The following is a 22,778-nucleotide window of genomic DNA, read 5'->3' as shown; positions in this document are numbered from 1 at the left end:
GCATTGCTAACAGGAGTATTTTTGTCATTAATATAAACAGATATGACTGAATATGCACAAAGTGCAGATCTGTTGATTAAGAAGGTGGCAATTTTATATAGTCTTCATAGTTGAACATCACCTTTAAGATGCTTGCAATATACTTGGAACAGCCTCCCACTCCTTATGCAGTGTGATCTTCAACCCACCCTCAAATGCATCCTAAAAACACATCAGATTTCCTGTGGTTTTCTTGCCACTAATGCTGTAGTTGACCCAGGTTTTAAAAAATGACTATTTTGGGTGCCTCAATTTTTGGATGCACTGAGGCACCTTAACGGGGCCTGATTTTCAGAGGATGGGTACTCAGTAGTTTCTGTAAATTAGCCTCCTCTATGGTGTCTCAAGTTATGCACCCAAAATCACTAGCCACTTCTGAAAATCTTGGTCTTTTATGTCTTCTTGCATTTACACTGTTGTCCCTCATATTATATTTGTGTGAGTTAAAATATGAGCTCTTCAGGGCAAGAACCTGGCCTTTATGCGTTTTGTAAGTGGTGTGTGTAATTGTGGTGCTCTGTTACTTCAGTATAATTTACACAGGGCATGTATTTCAGAATCAAGCAACAGTTTTCTTGTGTGTGTGCATTTATTTATCTAGACATAAAACAAATTCAAACTTCAGTAAGAGATTAAAGCTAGATTTTCAAATACTGCATGTCAAACGTATAATTAAGAACTTAAGCAAGATAATTGCACATAGCAGTTTTTTTTCCAGAGGTGCAATTGATTTGCCTACTACTAACTAAGTTTTTGTACATGTAGTCTTGCAAATCAAACTCAACCATGCTTAACATGTACTATTTGAAAATGTAACCCAGAGTTAGGGTTGCCAGGTGTCCAGTTTTTGACCAGAACGCCCGGTCAAAAAGGGATCCTGGCAGCTCGGTCAGTGCTACTGACTGGGCTGTTAAAAGTCCAGTTGGCGGTGCAGCGGGGCTAAGGCAGGCTCCTGGGGGCAGGAGGTTGGGGCGTGGGAGGTGGCAAGGGGTGCAGGCTGCCGGCAGTGCTTACCTCATACAGACTCCTGGAAGCAGTGGCATGCCCCCCCTTCTGGCTCCTGAGTGTAGGGACAGCCAGGGGGCTCTGCGTGCTGCCCCCGCCCCAAATGCCAGCTCCGCAGCTCCCATTAACTGGGAACCGCGGCCAATAGGAGCTGCAGGGACGTTGTCTGTGGACCGGGCAGCGCATTGAGCCACTTGGCCGCACCTCTGTATTGGAGCCGGAGGGGAGACATGCTGTTGCTTCTGGGAGCTGCCTGAGGTAAGCGCCGCCCGGAGCCTGCAACCCTCACCCCCTCCCGTGCCCCAACCCTTAGCCCCTCCTGCCCTCTGAACCCCTCAATCCCAGCCCGGAGCACCCTCCTGCATCCTAAGCCCCTCATCCCCAGCCCCACCCCAGAGCCTGCCCCCCCCTCCCAGCCGGAGCCCTCACTCCCTTCTGCACCCCAACCCCCTGAGCCAGCCTGGTGAAAATGAGCGAGTGAGGGAGGGTGGGGAGAGCAAGAAACAGAGGGAGGGGGGATGGAGTGAGCGGGGGTGGAGCCTGAGAGAAGGCGGGGCCTCGGAGAGGGGGTTAGACAGGGGGTGGGGCAAGGGTGTTCAGTTTTGTGCAAGTAGAAAGTTGGCAACCCTACCCAGAGTGCTTTTCAATAACTCAGGGCTGGTCCACACTAACCCCCCAGTTCGAACTAAGATACGCAACTTCAGCTCCGTGAATAACGTAGCTGAAGTCGAAGTATCTTAGTTCGAACTACAAGGTACTTACCGCGGGTCCACACGCGGCAGGCAGGCTCCCCCGTCGACTCCGCGTACTCCTCTCGCGGAGCAGGAGTACCGGTGTCGACAGCGAGCACTTCCAGGATCGATTTATCGCATCTAGACAAGACGCGATAAATTGATCCCAGAAGATCGACTGCTTACCGCCGAACCCGGAGGTAAGTATAGATGTACCCTCAGAAATCTTTATTCATGCAAATACATTATGGAAGTGCTATCTGACTCAATAGTTAATGTTGAATTTAGCTCTTTTTAATGTATGAATAATATAGCATATAAGAACATAAGAACGGCATACTGGATCAGACCAAAGGTCCATCTAGCCCAGTATCCTGTCTTCCAACAGTGGCCAATGCCAGGTGCTTCAGAGGGAATGAACAGAACAGGTAATCATCAAGTGTTCCATCCCCTGTCATCCATTCCCAGCTTCGGGCAAACTGAGGCTAGGGACACCATCCCTGCCCATCCTGGCTAATAGTCATTGATGGACCTATCCTCCATGAACTTGTCTTATGAACTAGTTCTTTTTTTAATCCTGGTATAGTCTTGGCCTTCACAACATCCTCTGACAAAGAGTTCCACAGGTTGAGTGTGTATTGTGTGAAGAAATACCTCCTTTTGTTTGTTTTAAACCTGCTGCCCCCTCGTTCTTGTGTTATGAGGAGTAAATAACACTTCCCTATTTCCTTTCTCCACACCGGTCATTTTATAGACCTCTATCTTATCCCCCGTTAGTCATCTCTTCCAACCTGAAAAGTCCCAGTTTTACTAATCTCTCCTCACGTGGAAGCCGTTCCATACCCCTAATCATTTTTGTTGCCCTTTTCTGACCCTTTTCCAATTCCATAATCTAACTTTTTTGAGATCGGTCGACCAGATCTGCATGCAGTATTCAAAATGTGAGCATGCCATGGATTTATATAGAGGCAATATGATATTTTCTCTCTTATTATCTATCCCTTTCATAATGATTCCCAACATTCTGTTCACTTTTTTGTCTGCTGCTGCACATTGAGTGGATATTTTCAGAGAACTATCCACAGTGACTCCAAGATCTCTTTCTTGAGTGGTAACAGCAGAGACAAAGTTTCTTGACACCTTCTTGGAGCACCTAGGCCTAGAACCCACAAGAGGAGAGGCAATTCTTGATTTAGTTCTAAATGGAGCACAGGATCTGGTCCAAGAGGTAAATATAGCTGAACCACTTGGTAACAGTGACCATAACATAATAAAATTTTACATCCCATTGGGGGAGGGGAGGAGAGGATGCCACCGCAGCCCACCACAGTACCATTTAATTTCAGAAAGGGAAACTACACAAAAAAGAGGAATTTAGTTAAACAGAAATTAAAAGGCATAGTGCCAAAAGTGAAATCCCTGCAAGCTGCATGGAAAATTTTAAAAGATACTATAATAGAAGCTCAAATTAAACATATACCCCCCCAATTAAAACACATAGTAAGAGGACCAAAAAAGTGCCACTGTGACTAAACCACAAAATAAAAGAAGCCCTTAGAGGCAAAAAGGCATCCTTTAAAAAGTGGAAGTTAAATCCTACTGAGGAATAGAGAAAGGAGCATAAACTCTGGCAAGTGAAGTGTAAAAATATAATTAGGAAGGCCAAAAATGAATTTGAAGAACAGCTAGCCAAAGACTCAAAAGTAACAGCAAAAAATTTTTTAAGTACATCAGAAGCAGGAAGCCTTCTAAACAACCAGTGGGGCCACTGGATGATCAAGATGCTAAAGGAGCACTCAAGTGGAATAAGGCCATTGCTGAGAAACTAAACTAATTATTTGCATTTGTCTTCATGTCTGAGGATGTGAGAGAGATTCCCCAACCTGAGCCATTCTTTTTAGGTGACATATCTGAGGAACTGTCCCAGATTGAGGTGTAATTAGAGGAGGTTGTGGAACAAATTGATAAATTAAACAGTAATAAGTCACCAGGACCAGATGGTACAGTATTCACCCAAGAGTTCTGAAGGAACTCAAATGTGAAATTGCAGACCTACTAACTGTGGTATGTAACCTATCATTTAAATCAGCTCCTGTACCAGATGACTGGAGGATAGCTAATGTGATGCCAATTTTTTAAAAAGGCTCCAGAGGCGATTCCGGCAATTACAGACTGGTAAACTTAACTTCATTACTGGGCAAATTTCTTGAAAGTATAGTAAAGAACAGAACTATCAGACACATAGATGAACACGATTTGTTAGGGAAGAGTCAATATGGTTTTTTTAATAGGAAATCATGCCTCACCAATCTGTTAGAATTCTTGGAGGGCATCAACAATCATGTGGACAAGGATGATCCAGTGGATATAATGTATTTAGATTTTCAGAAAGCCTTTGACAAGATCCCTCACCAAAGGTTCTTAAAGTAAACCATCATGGGATAGGAGGGAAGGTCCTCTCATGGATCAGTAACTGGTTAAAAGATAGGAAACAACGGGTAGGAATAAATGGTCAGTTTTCAGAATGGAGAGAGGTACATAGTGGGATCCTCCAGGAGTCTGTGCTGGGACCAGTACTGTTCAACATATTCATAAATTATCTGGAAAAAGGGGTAAACAGTGAGGTGGAAAAATTTGCAGATGATACAAAACTACTCAAGATAGTTAAGTCCAAAGCAGACTGCGAAGAGTTACAAATGGACCTCACAAAACTGGGGCAGATGAAATTCAATGTTGATAAATGCACAGTAATACACATTGGAAAACATAATCCCAACTGTATGTATCATCTCCAAATTTACAGCATTTACTTGTTAAGTACAGAATTAATTTTCAGAGAATTAACAAATAAAACTGCTTGTAAACTGAATTAATTTAAAATGGGCCTGATTTTCAGTGGCTCGCCTTTTTATCTCCCTATAGCTAACAACTGGTTTATTACTAGCCCTTCACTCTTTGCATGTAGTTATAACTCATTGAAAACACATATATAGTCTATATTTGGAGAAATTAGGTCATAATTACCCAGTTTATTTATTATTGTATCTGACAGCTATATTTAGTGGGGCTAAATCAATAGCTCAGGTCATTAGGGACTATCATGATGAAAAGCTCTATATACGATCTTGGTATTATTTTTTATTATTATTATTATTGTGATGTTAGAAGCTACTCAACTAATCACCACCATTTCTCTCCAATTCATTTAAATGCTTCAGTTCTGTTGGTTGGTGAAGTGAGGACGGTACATCTCAAAACTTCTCACTGGCAGATCTGTACACCAACCACCAGAGACATGATCTAAAAATCCTTAATTGAGGATGGTAAATTGAGGGCCTAGATCCTCAAAAGTATTAGATACTTAAATACCTTTGAGGATGTGGGCCAACGTGACCACAGGGCAAAGTTAAGATTTATTTGGTGGGGTGTTTTCTTCTGAGTTTGATGTCTGACACATTTATTGAAGCCAGGGCTTTCTATAAAATTGTGGATTGGTTGCTGTGCAGTATGTTTGATATAAATGTGGATTTCTTCATTTTTCATGTCTGGGTTGGGGGTGGTTGTACTTGAGCAAACTTTATTGCACAATATTTTGTTTATGTGTTTGAATCAGAGTGTTTAAGAGTGAGGTTTTCACTTTTGCACACAGGTCATACCCATAGCCCTAATGACTTGGGTTGCAATCCTGAAAACATGTAGGTACTGACCTAACTTTATACTTGAGTTGTCTTCATGAGGGTTTTTTGTTTTATTTAATTTATGTAGTCTTATCAAGACTTTTCTATTTCCCCCTAGTCTTCTGCTTTATTCAGACTATCCAAAGCCTCTCAAACTTATTAATTCTCTATTAAGTGCTGACTCCCTCCCACTCCTCAGTGCCACAATCTTTATAAGGAAAACTTGTATATATATTTTTTGTCTAGAACTGAATTCACTTCTGAAAATTCATTTCTCCTCTTTTGGCTTGAAGTTCTTGCTAGGTAGCCTTGTGGTTTCTTCACTGCCCAAGTTTCTATGCCTGCAATTAAGTAATATGCTTTGTAACAGGATTTGAACTAAAACAAGTTTTAGTACACAGGCTAGTAAATATATTTTGAAAAGTTAAGATTGTTGAAGGCCAAGTAGCTTATTCAGTCCACCTCTTTACTAGTGCAGAATCGTTCCATATTGTATGTTCATTTAAAAAAAAACTACTGGACAGAACAGTAATCTCCTACGTACTCCGTCCCCTAACGAGCTGGAATCTGTACATGATCTTTCCACCTAGTGTGCCTGCAGCTAGTAAAGTAAAATAGCTGATCGTCAAACAACCATTATGATAATTAACCAAACACCACGCTGCTTAGTGCATCTACTCTACTCCCTCCCCATATTAATCCTGAGCATTTGCTTTGTACAAAACCACTTTGACGTCTTTAAGCCCTGTTTTATAACGAGAGCAGCTTCCTACAGCTGTTGTTGGAGGTAGAGGGCGTGACTGGATACTTTAAATTCTAGGCTTTTTTCCCTCAGCATCAAAGTTTGTCGGTTTTGCTCGGGGCGGGTTTTTGCCCTGGATAGCTGGGAATCGGCTCTGCTCTAGCAGCCGCTCAAGTTGTTCAGACACGCGCTGGTAGCGCCAACTCCCCCGCTTTGTGCATTGCCGCTTGTTGGCTCCTTGTATCCCTCGTCTCCCATCCTGTTCCCCCGTCTCTCTCCCTTCTGAGCCGCCGCTTCTCTGCCTTCCGGTTCTTCAAACCCCCCTGCCCTGCCCTGGGCCGCCAAGTCTCACCCGCTGTGCGCCCCTTGCACCCCCTCCCTGCCCGTGCGCCCAGGTACCGCGCCCTTTGCCACCCGCCCACACCTCCGCACCAAGGCGCCTTTGCAGCCGCTCCTCGGCGCGCTGAGCGCTCCCGCTTCCTGGGCACGCCCCGCCCGCATTGCCCTGGGGCCCTGCCGCAGCTCCCGGGGCCCCCGACCTGTGGGGCGGGAGTGGCAGGAGGAGGCGGAGCTGCTGCTGGAGGGAGCACTCAGAGTGCTGGCGCCTCTGCCGCGGGAACTAGCGGAGCGCCGCTTTCCCGGCGCGTGAGATAGGAGCGGCTGCGCTGATTGCGCTTCCTCGCGGTGCACCGGGCTTGGGGCTGCCGGAGGAAGGAGGCTCTGGGGTCGCCTACCTCTCGCTGTGAGTAGCTTGCCCGGTCCCCGCGCCGGGCTAAGAGGTGGCGTGGCGGGGTACGGGGCTGATAGACAAATTTCTGTCGGCGAGGCGGCTGTCTCCTGGCTTTCCCTGCCCTTATCAGCGGCAGGAAGGAGCTGGGCATAGTTGAGGGATGAGTGTGCGCTCCACCCACACCTGCCTGCGAGCAGGGATGCCAGAGGACGGATCCTGTACAGTGTAAACTCAGCAGTCGGGGCTAAAGTCCGAGTGGGGCGCAGACCCGGGCACGCCGGGCGTTTTGTGCATTGAAAACCTCGTGCTGCCCCTTCTCTCTAGTGGTCGCGTGTCGGTAAGGAAGGGGAGCATTGTGCAGCTTGCTTAGCCTTTCGGGACACGTGGGTGAGCTTCCAGCCCTGCTTCGTTCTACATCCCCCAGTTGTGTACCGCTCCCATGGCTTCAACATTATGTTGAGGGGAGGGAGAAATAACATGAGCTGTACGCTTCAGGTGTTTCCCTTAGGGACAGTGATTCACAATGCTTGACATCTCACTTTGCATAGCCATAGAGCAACCTCATTTTTCACTGAGTGTATGTATACTTTACTTAGCTATGAATAGGCTTGTCAGAATTATATTTTTTGTTTAATTTTGACAGATGCTGTTAAGATTTTTTCAATTTTTATTTATTTAAATTTTCACAGTTGCACAGAATCATGTGCTAAAAATTGTTTTTATTTTAATCCATATTTTTCAGTTATGGGAAATCATGGGGGGAGGTCAGACAATTATTTACTGGCAGTAGATGCTGAGATTCAAAAAGTTAAAACTTTATAACAATTAAAACATAAATTGTAAAATATATAAGGTAAATAGCCTTAAATCAAACTCTAAGTTCTCAAGCAGCATTTTTTCTTATTTTGCCCATCTGTAAACTTTGATTATCGATGGAAATATTTTCATCAGCTTGTTTGTGTATGGTGAAATAAATGTTTATCAACATTAACTGATAAAAATCTAATCCTTCCAATGCTGGCTATAAAGAAAATATTAGTCTATTTAAAAATAAAATATACACAATTTACTGTGAAAAGATTTAGATTATGTTAATATTGTGAAAGAGTCTTTGTTTATTTTGCTCTAATTTTTCAGCAAACAAAATTGATTTGTATAGCACTAATCAGTTTAGACAGGAAATATTATTTAAAATGTTTGTTATATTTTGATTGCTGAAATTTTTCCAGTGCATTATGCCTGCTTTTTAAAGTGTTTATATTCTTTGTAACTTACTGACAGATATTGTAAATATACTGGAATTCTCTAGATAACCTGTCAAGAAGGAAATAAATTAATTTGAATTTATAGGGTAAAATTTAGCTCATAGGGTTAAAATCTGCCCTCGGTCACTTATACTGTGGTCCAAAATCTGCCCTCTATTAAAATAGTGCCAGACCATTGAGTTCAATGCATATTAGTATAACACAGCTAGTAATATTTTTCCTGTGTAATAACTTAAACTTCCTTTGCAAAATTGCTATGGAAATAAATCACTTCAGACATAAAAATCTATGAACCTATCTTCACATTGATGAATAAACTGAAAGTGTGTGCACAAGTGTTTGAAGATTTTAGACTTATATTACCAATAAAATTATACCAATACCAAGATGTGTGCAATTAGAAAATAATTGTATAACAATATATAAAACAAAAGTAAAGCATTTATTTTCTAAGAAGACCTACTGTTTAATAAACAGTTTAGTTCCCCTTTGCTACCTCTTGGAACATATAAATGATTATTAATAATACGTTTGAAGAAATACCTTCACATTATCAAACTTTTTTTTTCCTTTCTGATTTTGTTTAGTCCAAAACACAGTCTCCGGAGTCTTCCAAAGAAGAGAACAAAAAGAAACCGGTATTGGGAAAGCTTGGAAATTTGTTTAGTACAGGGAGGAGAAAAAATGCCAAAAATTCACTAGAACCCTCTACAAGTCCAAATATTAAAAGTGGGAAATCAGTTTCTCCTTATAAGGATACAGCTTCACTGAAATCAATAGATAGTGAAGACCTAAAGAAAGAAGAATGTACAATTCCCCAAGTGCAGGAGGAAAGAAGTTGGAATGATCTTGCAGAGACACAAGAATATTGTGAGAAAATAACACCTTTGAGGCACGATATTATTACAGCATGGAGCGGCAAGGAAGTCTTTTCTGATATTGAGTGGTCACCTGATTGGAACAGTAGCACCGAAACAATAAAAAACACATTCTCTGAAAGTGACCTTACAGTGGAGACATTGGAACTAAAAGAAGAGCCTGTTGTAGACATTACTAATTCCACAACACCGGATTTCATCAGAAGTTTGAATAATTTATCTAGTGAAGACTTAGAAAAGAACATATTAAATCATAAATCACTAGTGAATGTGCAAGGATCTGCACAACCTGAGTATGCAGCTTCAAAGGAATTGCCACACAGTTTGAAATCCAAATCAGCTGAGCACATACATCCTGCTAGAGTTCTAACATTAGATATCTATCTTAGTAAAACAGAAGAAACACCTTTTAATGAATCTGTGACTTTTCTATCGGGAGAAGTTTGGGGTGACACAGGCACAATGGATAAAAAATCTGTTACTAGGAGATCCAGACAGAGGAGAAAATCTCAGTCATCTAGTGAGACTCTAAATGGAGAGAGAAATCAGACTGAGAATACTGCAAAAGAAGATTCTGCTTTTGGTGATGTTCCTTCTGATGTGGTTTCAGAAAAACTAACCAACTCAGAAAGAAAAATTAAATCTCCTCAACAGACTTCTGAACGGAACTCTTCTACCTTGAGTAACCAGGACTTAAAAATCGGATCTAACCACAAGGGACTGCCTAAAACCGAATCTGAGAAAAGCAAACAGCATCTCCCAACTTCATCCCCTTTCAGGAGAAGATCATTTAAAAAGAACCAGTCTGATGCAGTCCCTATTTCTCCCACTAGTTTGAAGAGTCCGGTAAAAGATTCTTTACCGAAAAAGCAGTTTATACAACCTGTGGCAGCAACAGAAGGTAACCCAACAACAAAAAGTACTTCAGTGGAAAAGGGAGCGGTATCTGCACCTACTAGTGAAAACAAAGCAGAGACCTCCAAAGTTTCCTCTCCCAATGACACAGAGAACACTATTTCTTTACTTTCTGAAAGGAAAACTGAATCAAAGGCAGTAAAACGTGTAAATAGCTCTGAGGGAAGAGCTCTCTTGCGTACTGAAGGGATTCAGAATGGAGAACTAGGCAAATCCACCGAAAACCAAGCAAATTCCGATTTAGACAGCACAAAGCTGAGAAATTTATGTTTGGATGTTTCCAGATCTACAGTTACAACAAAAATTAGCCTGTAAGTAATTTATACTTTAATTTGACTGCTCATTGTAGCTTTTACCTTGACAAAATCAATACATTTTCATATAGCACTTATTAAATATCTATCTAAATAGCTAGATTATTCTCAGTTAAAAATGACACTGAGAATTTGAAAACCATGCATTTCTTTCAAATTTTGTATGGACCATAGTAACAAGTAACACTTACGGATTACTTTAATTTAAAACAATTACTAAAAATGGTATTTTTTCAGTTTTTCTTTGTGCTTTTGACAACTTTGTGTGTAGTCCATTTCACTGCATGCTACTGTATAGTCATTTAATTTCTCCTTTGTGTGAAAGACCCTTATAAACATCAGCTGGAGAGGTGAAAAAACAATACTGTTTAAAAATTGTACTGTCAAAAAGTGGAATTTTTAAAAGTGTCAGTATTAAAAGTAAAAGTCAAGTTGACAGTGTCCCATATTGTATTATGAAGTGACAGTCACTCTTGTATCAGAGCAATAGAAAAGCAAAATCTACAGTTAGATGGATGCTTAATTTGAATTCAAGGTGTTGAAAAGTAAAATATCTCCTACAATGCTTACTGTCAGAATTTGGCCCTGACATTAAAAAGCAGGGTAACAAAACACCTTGTCTTGGTTATTGTTGATTGGAACTTGGTGATGGGGATGAGTGTGCTTTCTAATCGATAAATATTCAGGTTTGCTGAATGAATAACCTGAGCTATCTCACCTAAGGCCTAATTTTTGTGATGTATGGTACACCTGCCACTCTCATTAACTTCTACTGACATCAAAGGTGCTCAGTGTCTTGTAGGACATGCTCAATAGCCTGCAAGATCAAGTTTCTTGTGCTTCTTAAGCTGTGTCTACACTAGAGAGTTTAAAGTGGCATGGTTGTATCGATGCAGCTGTGCCACTGTAAGATCTCTCGTGTAGCTGCTCTATGCTGACAGGAGAGAGCTCTCCCGTTGACATAATAAAATCACCCCCAACGAGCGACGGTAGCTGTGTTGGCAGGAGAAGCTCTCCCACCGACATAGCACTGTGCACGCTACCACTGGCATATGTCGCTCAGGAGGGTGTTTTTTTTTTTTTTCACACCCCTGAGTGACATAAGTTTTGCCAACATAAGTGATAGTATAGACATGGCCTTATAGTGAGATTGTTGACTACTGCTGTTAGTTATACACTACTGTAACAGCATCTGTCAAGTGAATGTTACACTTTATATAGGCAGCTGACTTCAGCTGAGGTAGTTAAGATACCAGATGAGATTCATCAGGTCATAATTTGAAAATGTTCCAATCAGAACATGCAAATAGTAAAACTAGGCGTGTATCAAACTGCTGTGTAATGGAAAAAAAGATTGGCAATCTCATTACAAAGAGACTTTTTTCCCACACATTACCTTAGACAGAAGAAGAAACTTACCTTGCATAGCTCAGAGGGCTGTGTTTTTAGTTTTAAAAGTTAATAAGACATGAAGTATTTTTTTAAATGTTTACTTTTTATCCCTTTCTATTTGACTAACCCCAGTTATTTTCACACATTCACCTTCCCCTGACCTATCAAATGAAACTAAACCTTAGCAATATAGTTGTATTTTATAATGCCAAAACATGCTTGCTTTTACACTATAATGCTCAAAGTCCGCAAAGATTTGGGAATAGTTAAATGCTGCTATAGAAGCATTACAGATTAAAAAAACACAAATGTTTTTGCTTTTTTTTTATTTGACAGTTCCATACAAGTAGTGATAGTATTTTTTGTCTTTTAAATTGTTTTGGCAAACAAGGGTAGCTAACCTCCCCCCCCCCCCCCCCCCACCCCACTCCCCCCCCCCCCCCCCACATACACACACACACACACACACACACACACACACACACACACACATTACAAAATATGATATTTAAAATCTAGGATACTTTCCTTATTCTATTATAGCACCTTTTAAAAGGTGCTATAATTTGAGACCTGAGTCTACCATTAATGAAGTTAGGGCTAAATGTAGGATGATACTACGTCACTATCCGAGCATAAGACCTGAGGCTTGCAACTATTTGATATTCTTAATGCAAGTCTTGGCCTCAGTTCTCATAGGTGATGTTCAAACATTGGTTTGTAGCTGCCTGCATTTGTGTCCATTTGTTAAATTAGCCAGGTCTGTGATCACACAATTTTGTTTTGCTTGTGTCAGTCTCTGATGTTCTGGCATCAGTGTAATTTGTGAAGCTTGTCATGTTTGCCCTATATTGCCTATTTGAGTCACCTTCCTTATATGGCTAAATTGGGGGAGGTCTAACTGCTTGCTTCAGGCTGACTGCTACGTTGTAGACAGTATGTCATCTTTAAAGGGGAATCCACCGGTATTCATCTTAGGGCTTGTCTACACTTAAAACACTGTAGTGGCTCTGCTGTAGTACTTCAAAGAAGACGCTGCCTACGCCAATGAGAGGGCTTCTCCTGTTAGGGTAGGTAGTCCACTTTCCCAAGAGGCGGTAGCTAGGTTGACAGGATAATTCTCCCATCAGCCTAGTGCTGTTTACATGGGGGTTTAGGTCAGTTTAACTGCATCACTCCGGGGTGTGGATTTTTCACACCCTTGAGCAACGTAATTATACCAACTTAATTTCCTAGTGTAGACCAGGCATTATACCTGCTCACACTGGCAAGCAGCTAGTTTGCAGGTTTAGTGAATTGCAGGCTGCGTTGCACTGCTTAGTGAATTGTATGAATTAGCCAGACTTGAATGAGTGTAGGAGGCAGGTTTACATGATAGAGTGGATAATCTATCTTCCACTCTTCCCCACATAAGGATATATTTCAAGCACACCAACAATGAGCCAGCTACGTATGGCATTGTTGGTTCCATTTTAATACAAAGTATACCTTAACTGGTGCCTCATGTTTTAAGGCAGCATTTCCCAAAGTGCAGAATGTTCCTCTTTGGGGGAATGGGTTCTCAAAAGTTCAGATGTGGGGTGCACAGACCTCTTAATTATTTGGCAGAGTCTGTTTTCATTTTTTAAAAGAGAGGTTTCTACCTGTTGCTGCGAAGAAACACATGCTTCACATTTTGAAAGGTAACTGAGGCAGAGGTATTTGCCTGAATTGCAGTGAGCCTGCAATTATACCTGTGAGGAGTTAACTGCCTTGTTTATTTCAAGGGGTGCTAACTCAGATGTGCTCAATAATACTTTAAATGTCAAAACTGAGTGCTTATCAAAGCATGTAAGAAAGGGAAGGAAGGATCATATTATGAAAACTATACCAGAAGTGCTCAAAGTGTAGGGTGTGAGAGTGAAGCACTGGCCAGGGGAGGGGGACATGGAAGATGTATACATTAAAATTAGTCTTCCAACAATTGCAGGAGGTGAGGGCACTATTGGTTTCCTTTTCCTGAAGGGGAACTCCGCTTTCAAACATTTAAGAAACACTAGCTATAGGCAAGCAAAAAAACTGTGTCTAACAGTATGTCTATATCGTAATTAGACACCCACGGCTGGCCCGTGACAGCTGACTTGGGCTGTGGGGCTTTTTAATTGCAGTGTCCAAGCCCAGGCTCTAGGATCCAGTGAGATAGGTGGGTCCTAGAGCTTGAGCTACACCCTGAGCCCAGAAGTCCACACCGCAGTTAAACAGCCCCACAGACTGAGCCAGCGGCAGGTTTTTAATTTGCAATGTAGACAAGCTTTAAATATCTGGAGAATTTTGCTTATAAAGCTGTATGAGGGCTTCTCCTGTTGACATAGCTGTCTCCTCTCAGAGGTGGACTCCCTACGCTGGTGGGAGAACCTCCCCTGTCAATGTAGGTGGCATCTCCACTAAACGCTACAGTGGCGCCACCACTGCAGTGCTGTAACCATAGACAAGCCCCAACTGGTTTTCATGGTTTCAGTTTGTTCTTGCTGAAATACGGCCTGCCTAGGGGGCAGTTAGAATGGTCCCTAAATTTTAACCATTTATTTTCTCTGCTTGCCAAATGTTCTATTAGGGCTACTAGGATTATACAAAGAATGGAAAACCTTATGAAAGGAGACTCAAAGAGCTTGGCTTGTTTAGCCTAACCAAACGAAGGCTGAGGAGAGATATGATTGCTCTCTATAAATACATCAAAGGGATAAATAGCAGCGAGGAAGAGGAGTTATTTAAGTTAAGTGCCAGTGTGGACATAAGAATAAATAGATATAAACTGGCCATCAACGAGTTTAGGCTTGAAATTAGATGAAGGTTTCTAACCATCAGAGGAGTGAAGTTCTGGAACAGCCTTCCAAGGGGAGCAGAACACCTAACTGGTGTCAAGACTGAACTTGATAAGTTTATGGAGGGGAATCATAGATTATTAGGGTTGGAAGGGACTTCAGGAGGTAATCTAGTCCAACCCCCTGCTCAAAGCAGGGCCAATCCCCAACTAAATCCCCAGATTGCCCCCTCAAGGATTGAGCTCACAACCCTGGGTTTAGCAGGCCGATGCTCAAACCACTGAGCTATCTCTCCCTCTCGTGATCCCTCTGATGAGGCTGCCTACAATGGCATGTAGGCAACCATCAACTGCTAGTAGCAAATATTTCCACCAGTCGGTGATGGGACACTAGATGGGGAGGGCTCTGAGTTACTACAGAGAATTCTAACCCAGGTATCTTGCTGGTGGGTCTTAGACCCTGAGCACATGGGCAACTGATTGCCATATTTCGGGTCAGGAAGGAATTTTCCCCTGGGTCAGATTGGCAGGGACCCTGGGGGGTTTTTACCTTCCTGCACAGCATGGGGCATTGGTGACTTGCAGGTTTAAAACAAGTGTAAATGGCAGATTCTCTGTAACTTTAAGTCTTTAAATCATGATTTGAGGACTCAGTAACTCAGCCAGAGGTTAGGGGTCTATTACAGGAGTGGGTGAGTGAGGTTCTGTGGCCTGCAATGTGCAGGAGGTCAGATTAGATTATCATGATGGTCCCTTCTGGCCTTAAAGTCTGAGTCTACAGTGATGAAACTTATGTACTTTCTAGTTGTGATCATATTTGAACAAGTTTCTGTCATCGGTATGCCTGTGTTGGTAGAGGGACTTCTTACAAAAGAGATGACATTTGCTGTGCTATATAGGCTGTCCACATAAACTCATTTGTACTCCCACCTCTGTCAATTCCTATTCAATTTAGTGAATAGTATTCTATCCCAACAGATAAGCATGAGTGTATGCCAACTGATCATGTATAGACCTCACCTGTCTTTTTTTAAGAGCCTGCTGGGAGCTGATCGGTGGTCTCCCACAATCGCCAGACTTCATGTAGTGCATTTACATACACTGTGTGTTCTCTCATCAGTGCATACGTGTAACTCCCTGTAATGTTTAGGGAACAGATCACAATCATTGAGGGGAGAATGGGTCAGTTAACACTTTAATATACCAGTCTGACAAGTTTTGAAGATTTATGCCCTAATTCTTTGCTGTGTTCTGACCTCTTTACATTGCTCCTGCAGCATAAAAGGGCCTGAAAACAGACTTATTTCCCCCTGCCCTGCCCTGCCAGGAATTCCTTCTCTCCCCACCCTCCTCTATTTTGTGAAGAGGTTCCTTGCCAGCATAACAGCCCTATGCCATCTCCTTTGCAGTCCCTTACGTAGAGTGCATTGGATGGAGTGTGGCCAGAGCACTCTGCTCTGGCTGTTCTGGGCTGCAGGATGGCCCATAGACAGCTGAGTGAAGCTTCCATGAATTAGACCAGCCCCAGAGAAAGTTCAACATAATCCAGGGGCCTTGGACCAACCAAGAATTTGGGAGTCAGAAAGGTGATGTAAAGCCGTTGCTCCCGACTGCCCAGGCTGCACCTCCTAAGAAGCACAGCTCAGAATCTGGCCTTGCACATTTGTCATCTTGCGTTTAGAAACAGAAGTGAACAAAACTTTTCAGACTTCACTGTAAATTACCAAACAAAATTCATAATTGGGCGAAAATGTTTCTTACTACCCAGTTTAATAGGTATATTTACGGGAGAAATAAATCAGAAAATATGATGTTGGGTATCAAGTAATAATTTTGGTTGATTTCAAATTTTAAAAAAGGTTGGGTGAAATGACTCTTTCAATGTAGTCCAAGTTTAAAAAGGAAAATAGTGAAATAAATTAATTCTTCAACAGCCCACCTCGGTTTACACTAAAAATGTATCTGACTTATAAAAAAGAATTCAATTAATTGTTTCCACTGTTAAACTTTGACTTTTGAGATATGTAAATAGTTGAAATCCTCTGCAGTGTTTGGCTATCTGATACACTGTTTTGTTTATCTACGAAATATTGTTAGGAACTTTGTGTGTGTGTGGGGGGGGGGGGGGGGGTATTTCTAAGTTTGGTAAGCTAGTCAAATAATATCAGTTGACTATTACTTGACCATGGTCAAATATCGTCCAATATTCCAGCAAGAATGCCCTGATGTAAGTGTCGGCCTACCTTTTTCATTGCATCATAATACCATTCTTGCATTTTCCAGAACTTCATTTCATTGCGTTTCTCATTTTTCCCCGAATTAGATTAACTCTGTTAAATAACTTGTTTTTCGTAATTAGGCATAAGTACCTATCTAAGGCTAAGCCTATTAAAGATCATAAAGTCTTACTCTTTTTTGTTAATATTATAATAAATCAGTGCTTTCAAATATGTGACCATATTTGACGTTATTTGACAATGTTTGACTAATATTTGACTAGTCAGCTATTTTTGGACCAGCCCAACCCTATGTTTGACATCGTGAAATACATTGTTCCTGACTTTGGGTTACTGTTGGTAGCACACTTATTATTCCTTTCTTTTTATGAAATGCTTTTGGAATATTGTAACTTAAACTGAATATTGATTCTGGAAAAATATATTGTTATGAAACTGTGTTTTATTTCTTATTTTTAAATTAGTACAATGATTTTACTTAAGAATACATTGCAAAATAACTTTCACTGTGCTTCTTGCAGTCCTGCCAAACCCAAGAATGTAGAACTGAATTTTAAAGCTCCTAAAAGTCTTGAAGACCTAGAAAATGAACACAATTCTCTTGAAAAGCCAGTTAATAAAATTAACAGCAGCATTGCCAACAAAATTTCCTTGTTTGAAAATAAACGTGCTAATCAGCGCCAGCAACCCTCTGATGTCCCTGCTTTGAAAAATAACACTGTATCAAATACATTTGTTGGTAGAGCAAAGTTGAAATTTGGAAAACAACCCCAGGAATATGAAGAAACTGATAAAATAATTAATAAGCAAAACAATCACCAGAAGTTACCTGAAAATGTGTCACGGGTGAAAGAAGGCTCAGCAGAAATAAAGGCCAAACCTGAAGAAGGCTCTCAAGTAGGAACGTTAGGTAATGAGGAGGTTGAAAAGGCAGCAGAACTTAAGAAAGGAAAAGTTGCAGGATCGCTGTTTAACCAAACAAGCAAAGCAGATGCTAATGGTTGCTCTTTAAGACAAGCAGATGTAGAACCTACCACTATTAATAAAGACAGTTTGTTACCTATAACTTCTTTACAAGACTTCAACAAAAATGAAATCTTAAAAGATAATGCTAATAGAGCAATGAATGCAAGCTCAAAATCCCACCAAAGTGACGAAAAAATACCGTTATCAAACATAATAATCTCATCTCCTTGTAAAGATGATAAATATCCCCTAAAATCTGATGTAGTTTCCAAAGAATCAGAATTAGGGCAGAATGTGCTTTTTCAGATACAAAATGAAGGCAAAAAGACAGAAACAGTAGAGCCAATCTCTACAAACGTGCAGTGTAACAAAGGCAATTTAGAAAACATACAAACATTAGAGCAAAATATTACCAATACGCAGCAAAGCCCAAGTAACACTGGTAATATTTCTCCTGGTAAAGATGAGAGTATTTCTGATTCCCCTTCTGACATGAAAAAGTTTACTGAAACTATCAAAAACCTAGACAGCTCAGTTTGCATACCCCAGAAGAAGAAAAGGCCAAAGCTTCCAAATTCCCCTGCACCCCATTTTGCAATGCCTCCAATTCATGAAGACAACTTAGAGAAAGTATTTGATCCCAGTGTATTTATATTCGGTTTGGGAATAAAGAGAGGAAAAACACCAGATCTAGCACCAGCCCTACAACTTAAAATGCAGAACAGAGATAGTACGGATGGTGAAATTAAGAGGTCCCGTCTGGAAAAAAGCGCTGTCTTCTCAAGCTTGCTGTCATCTACAGCTAAAGGAAAGGTGTTTACTCCCTCTGTAACCTCAGTAAATACTATCACAACAACTTTCGCAACTGACTCCTCAGGGATGCCTGCTTTACAACTTGATGCAGCCAGACCATTTGACATGCCTCAAAACTCTGAGGTAATAAAACTAAATAATTCAGAAAATTAAACCTTATGAAACCCTGCTTGGCTGCTAAAAAACAAAACAAACTCTTTCATTTTGATTTTGCAATTCAGTCTCTTTCAGGTTTAAAAGTTCCAAATTACATGGAAAAATATTTGCAAACAGGAGATGCAAAAGAAGAATTAAATTCTCAAATGCCAAACTATGGAAGCACTGACAAAAATTTCTCAAGCTTGTTAAAGTCTAGCTCATATGAACCAAATATCCGTTCTGGCTTTCTAGACGGAGAGGTGAGTATGTTGCAATTCTTCTAACTGGTTTGAAAAGTTATTCAGATTTCATGTTATCTTCAGTACACACAATTTGACTTGTTTTTCCTTCCAAGTAGCGAAGTACATAAATTGTGAGTTTAGAAGAGTGGGTAAATGTGGAAATGATTGTGTGTGTGTGTGTGTCCCTTATTGATGTTTCTACAATGTATTCTTATTCTAGGAATCTTAATAAATAATAATCAAACACTAGACATTCTGTTCTGAATCCTCACTTTCCCTTTTTTTAAATAAAGCTTGTTCTGATTTACATCTGTAAATAAGTAGAACACTTTCTGTTTTCTTGCCCAATTCTGTAGACTTTTGAAGACATACACTTCCTTTTGATATTCACTGCTTCCCTCCCCAACAAAACACAGGGCCATTTCACTACTGCAGAGATAACGGGTCAGGCTTCCTTAACTTTTCCTCCTTACTCCTCATATTTAGGGCAGTAGTCATAATTTTTAAGGAGACTTTAAAAATGGTCTGGTAGTGATGGTGAAAGATGCTTAATTAATAACCCTGGATATTGAAGTCCTTTTGTCTGTTCACAGAATGGGTGTTCATGGGAAGCCTTCACACAGAATATTAACTTGATTTTTAAAGTTAATTTAAGGGCAGACCTGCTTGTTCCCTGACTAACGTTCTGTTGCACTATATGTTAGGATCAACTCACATTACTGCTGTCTGAACTATGAATAAATGTACAGCTATTTCTATTGCTACAGACCTCTAATACTCAAAAATATTCCCCACCAATATCAAAAAGGCAAAGTACATTCAGTAAGTGGTAGGAAAGAAGGAGAGTAGTGGAGCTGTGAGCTCCCAAATTTAATAATCCCCTCAAAATGGTGTATAGAATTGAGGGAGAATACAGAAAACCAGGAAGTACTTCTCAAAACTGAATAATTTTTCTGCTCCCTTTGGTGTATCCACCACAGTTCTTAATCTTTTTTTTAAAAAATAGTAGGTTGGGACATTTGGAAGGCTGTTTTTCTTTCTCCTCTCTCAAGGAAACAGAAAGCACTGTCCTGCACTGTTAAGGTTGCATGTTCTTTCCATCAGAGTTGAGACTTTTGTCAAATGTTTCAAGACTGCAGATTAGGTTGAGTGTAGCAATAGTTTGGATTTACATTGTGAGGAGAAGGGGCTCTTGCTCTGATCTTTTCTAATGGGATGATTTCAAAATAAATTGTGAAGCTCAATGATTAAAGATATTTCAATGGTTACTTACCCATCCATGTTTATTCTGCTGCCTGTGGGTTAAATGAAATGTTTTTGACAAGCATAGGGTCCTGATCCTGCAAAAAAATTAAACTTACTCCCATGGATTTCATAGGACTCCATACATCTCCCTTTGAAAGACTGGGGCCTTTTTTACTTTATCTTCCTTAGGATAGGAAGAGAAAATTGTTTTATTTGTATGAAGTGGACCTATTATACATGTTCTCTTGACTAAGCTTGATAGTAAAGTTAATAAGCATCGTAAAGGAAAGGAATATAAGGACGGCAACAAACAATGACCTTAAAAAACTGGGCAAGTGCTGACTGGAATTTAATCAGAAGCTAGAAAACTAGTCCTGCAGTAGCAGTCTCAACTCATTACGATGATGCCTATAAAAAATGAGCAATTGTTAGGCAGCTGGTGTTTTGAGACCAATGCCTGTCATGCTCACCAGCATTGTCTCATTGTTTCCTTGCATTCGCAGTCTGTCGGTATCCATCTGTGGTGTGTTGTCTTTTACTTAGATTGTAAACTCCTTGGGGCAGGGAGTGTCTTTTTGTTCTTTGCTTGTCTACTGCTGAAGATGATGGGGTCTTTGTCCGTGGGTACTAGTGCAATATAAATGTTAACATTTTCTTCTGTTTTTTAGAAACACAATATATAACCACAGCTTTATTGCATATTCTCTATCATTTAGTTCAACATTGGTTTAAAATGTTTACTTTTAAAATTGTATGTTTTCTAACTCAGTGTAGTTTGACTGTTTTGTCTGGCATATTTTGTTTAGTCTACTCGTGTTATCACATATTCTTGTAATTTTATAAATCCACATTTATAACTAAAAGATGTCCATAAGAAAATTGATTGTGGTGATTATTTTAAATGTATATTTTTATATGTCAGCATATCTAATCTTTCCAATATTTGTATATACATTTTAAAAAATAGTTTTTGTTGCATTTTTTCCATAGTATCTCTATACAAAAAACATTTGACACTTTATTGAATTAACATTTTAATTGTAGAGCATATACTTCTGTAATTCCAGTACAGCCCCAATTTTCTAAGTGGTCTGTGGGAACACCTTTGGAAAATCTGGAAAGCTGGCCAGATGGATTTTCAAGGGTACCTGGTCCACAGGCAACACTTTAACTAGTATGACATTTGTATACATGTGACAGAGTGGTCTACAGTAGGAGAAATTTGAAACAAAATTAAAATCAATTTAAATAATACCAAATGAGAACATAATTATTTTATTGTTTTGTAATGGAAAAATTATATATACTCTCTGAAATATCTATTCATATATTTTTTTTCTCCCCTGTTTATCAGGCATTTTCAGGAAACAGCCAAAATAAAATCAATCCCAGACCTGGCAAGGTAAGGTTTATATTTTCTGTTTTTTGTTACAGACTACTATTTCCTGTTAGATTAAAAATGGTGACATATAATGCTCCTGTGGTGTTTTTTTGTTTTTAATACAGATGGTGATATATAGTGAATCAAACTCTCACAAGAATGGTATAGAAGTTTTTAATGATGTTTTGGATTGCAGCTCTTGGGTGCTGTCATCAGTGATTTTAGTTAAAGTCATCCGAGGATGGTAAGATGGGAATTTTTCTCCATGTGATTTTGCCCCATATCCATGAGGCTAGGAACAAAGGGAGCAGAACCAATTTGTAACTCCATTGCAGTACTATTTCAGCTCTGTCAATTTAACCATATTTTGATTGTCCATTATATTTTGACCAAACCAAGTCAAGAAACACTATTCTAATGTTAGACTCTTCCTAAGCTAGTACATGGCTTCTAAACTCTAAACTGTGCCCATTGTCCAGCCAACTGGGTTAGCCTGAGCTGGTTTTATACCATATATGCAACTGTTTTAGCAAACATGATTGCTGATCCAGAGTAGACGGGGTCTTTACATGTCCGTGAAGGCAGACCTCTGCACCTACCATTGGTTGAGGCCAATGATATATAGCATGGAATTAACTGCAGGCGGCTGGGGTTCCAGGAGTGTGCAAGGGTCTGCCTGGCTGGAGTGAATTGCAGTATTGAGAGTTGGGGGAAGGGGGTTATCATAGTAAAGCGTGATCATGGTGACATCATTTCAGCTAAAAATCTGTGTGTGCATTGCTCTTAAATCTTTGTTTCCTCAAGGGGGAGTACTGTAGGTGAGAGGTTAAAACTCAGTCTGCTTAAAGTTTCCCAGACGGCCTTGGCACACTAACAGCCAAGATGCAATATTTTTTCATTAACAAATTCTTCTTTAATAGATTTAGCTGTTTTTGATGTCACACATATGTAATTCACAAGTTACGTATTTTTTTTTGCCAACTTCTACACCACTAATCCGTGTTTAAAAGCAATCTAATTTGCATACTTTGTTTACACATTGGACTAATTATCAAATATAAAAGCCTTTGGGCAGTTTAACTCTGCTATAAAATTCATGCAGTCCTCCTTTTTTCATTTTAATATCCCTTTCTACATAACTACTTTTGCATATGCTATCTCATTGTTCATAAAAAAAACCCTACACCACAGTGATATAGTGTAGCCATGATGTGGAGTCCTGGAAACTAACAGAAAGCACTTTGAATTTCCTCTACAAAATAATTTTC

The 22,778-nt window shown here is 40.1% G+C and overlaps 1 protein-coding gene across 2 annotated transcripts in view; it reads left to right on the top strand.

Moving 5' to 3' along the window:
- The window catches only part of CRYBG1 (crystallin beta-gamma domain containing 1), a 132,846-nt gene that overhangs the window by 64,250 nt on the left and 45,818 nt on the right, over positions 1–22,778 (top strand). The window contains exons 1-6 of one of the 2 annotated variants that reach the window (XM_054024359.1): positions 6,860–6,936; positions 8,777–10,293; positions 17,247–18,627; positions 18,726–18,902; positions 21,484–21,531; positions 21,636–21,754. In XM_054024359.1, coding sequence (XP_053880334.1) covers positions 9,530–10,293; positions 17,247–18,627; positions 18,726–18,902; positions 21,484–21,531; positions 21,636–21,754 — 2,489 coding nt within the window. In that variant the 5' untranslated portion in view covers positions 6,860–6,936; positions 8,777–9,529. Of the gene's footprint in view, positions 1–6,859; positions 6,937–8,776; positions 10,294–17,246; positions 18,628–18,725; positions 18,903–21,483; positions 21,532–21,635; positions 21,755–22,778 lie in introns of those variants that run through there. The other variant, XM_054024358.1, reaches the window with a different exon arrangement.

Source organism: Malaclemys terrapin, chromosome 3 (assembly GCF_027887155.1).
Source record: "Malaclemys terrapin pileata isolate rMalTer1 chromosome 3, rMalTer1.hap1, whole genome shotgun sequence".
Lineage (NCBI taxonomy): Eukaryota > Metazoa > Chordata > Testudines > Emydidae > Malaclemys > Malaclemys terrapin.
This window is presented reverse-complemented; position numbering and strand designations above follow the sequence as displayed.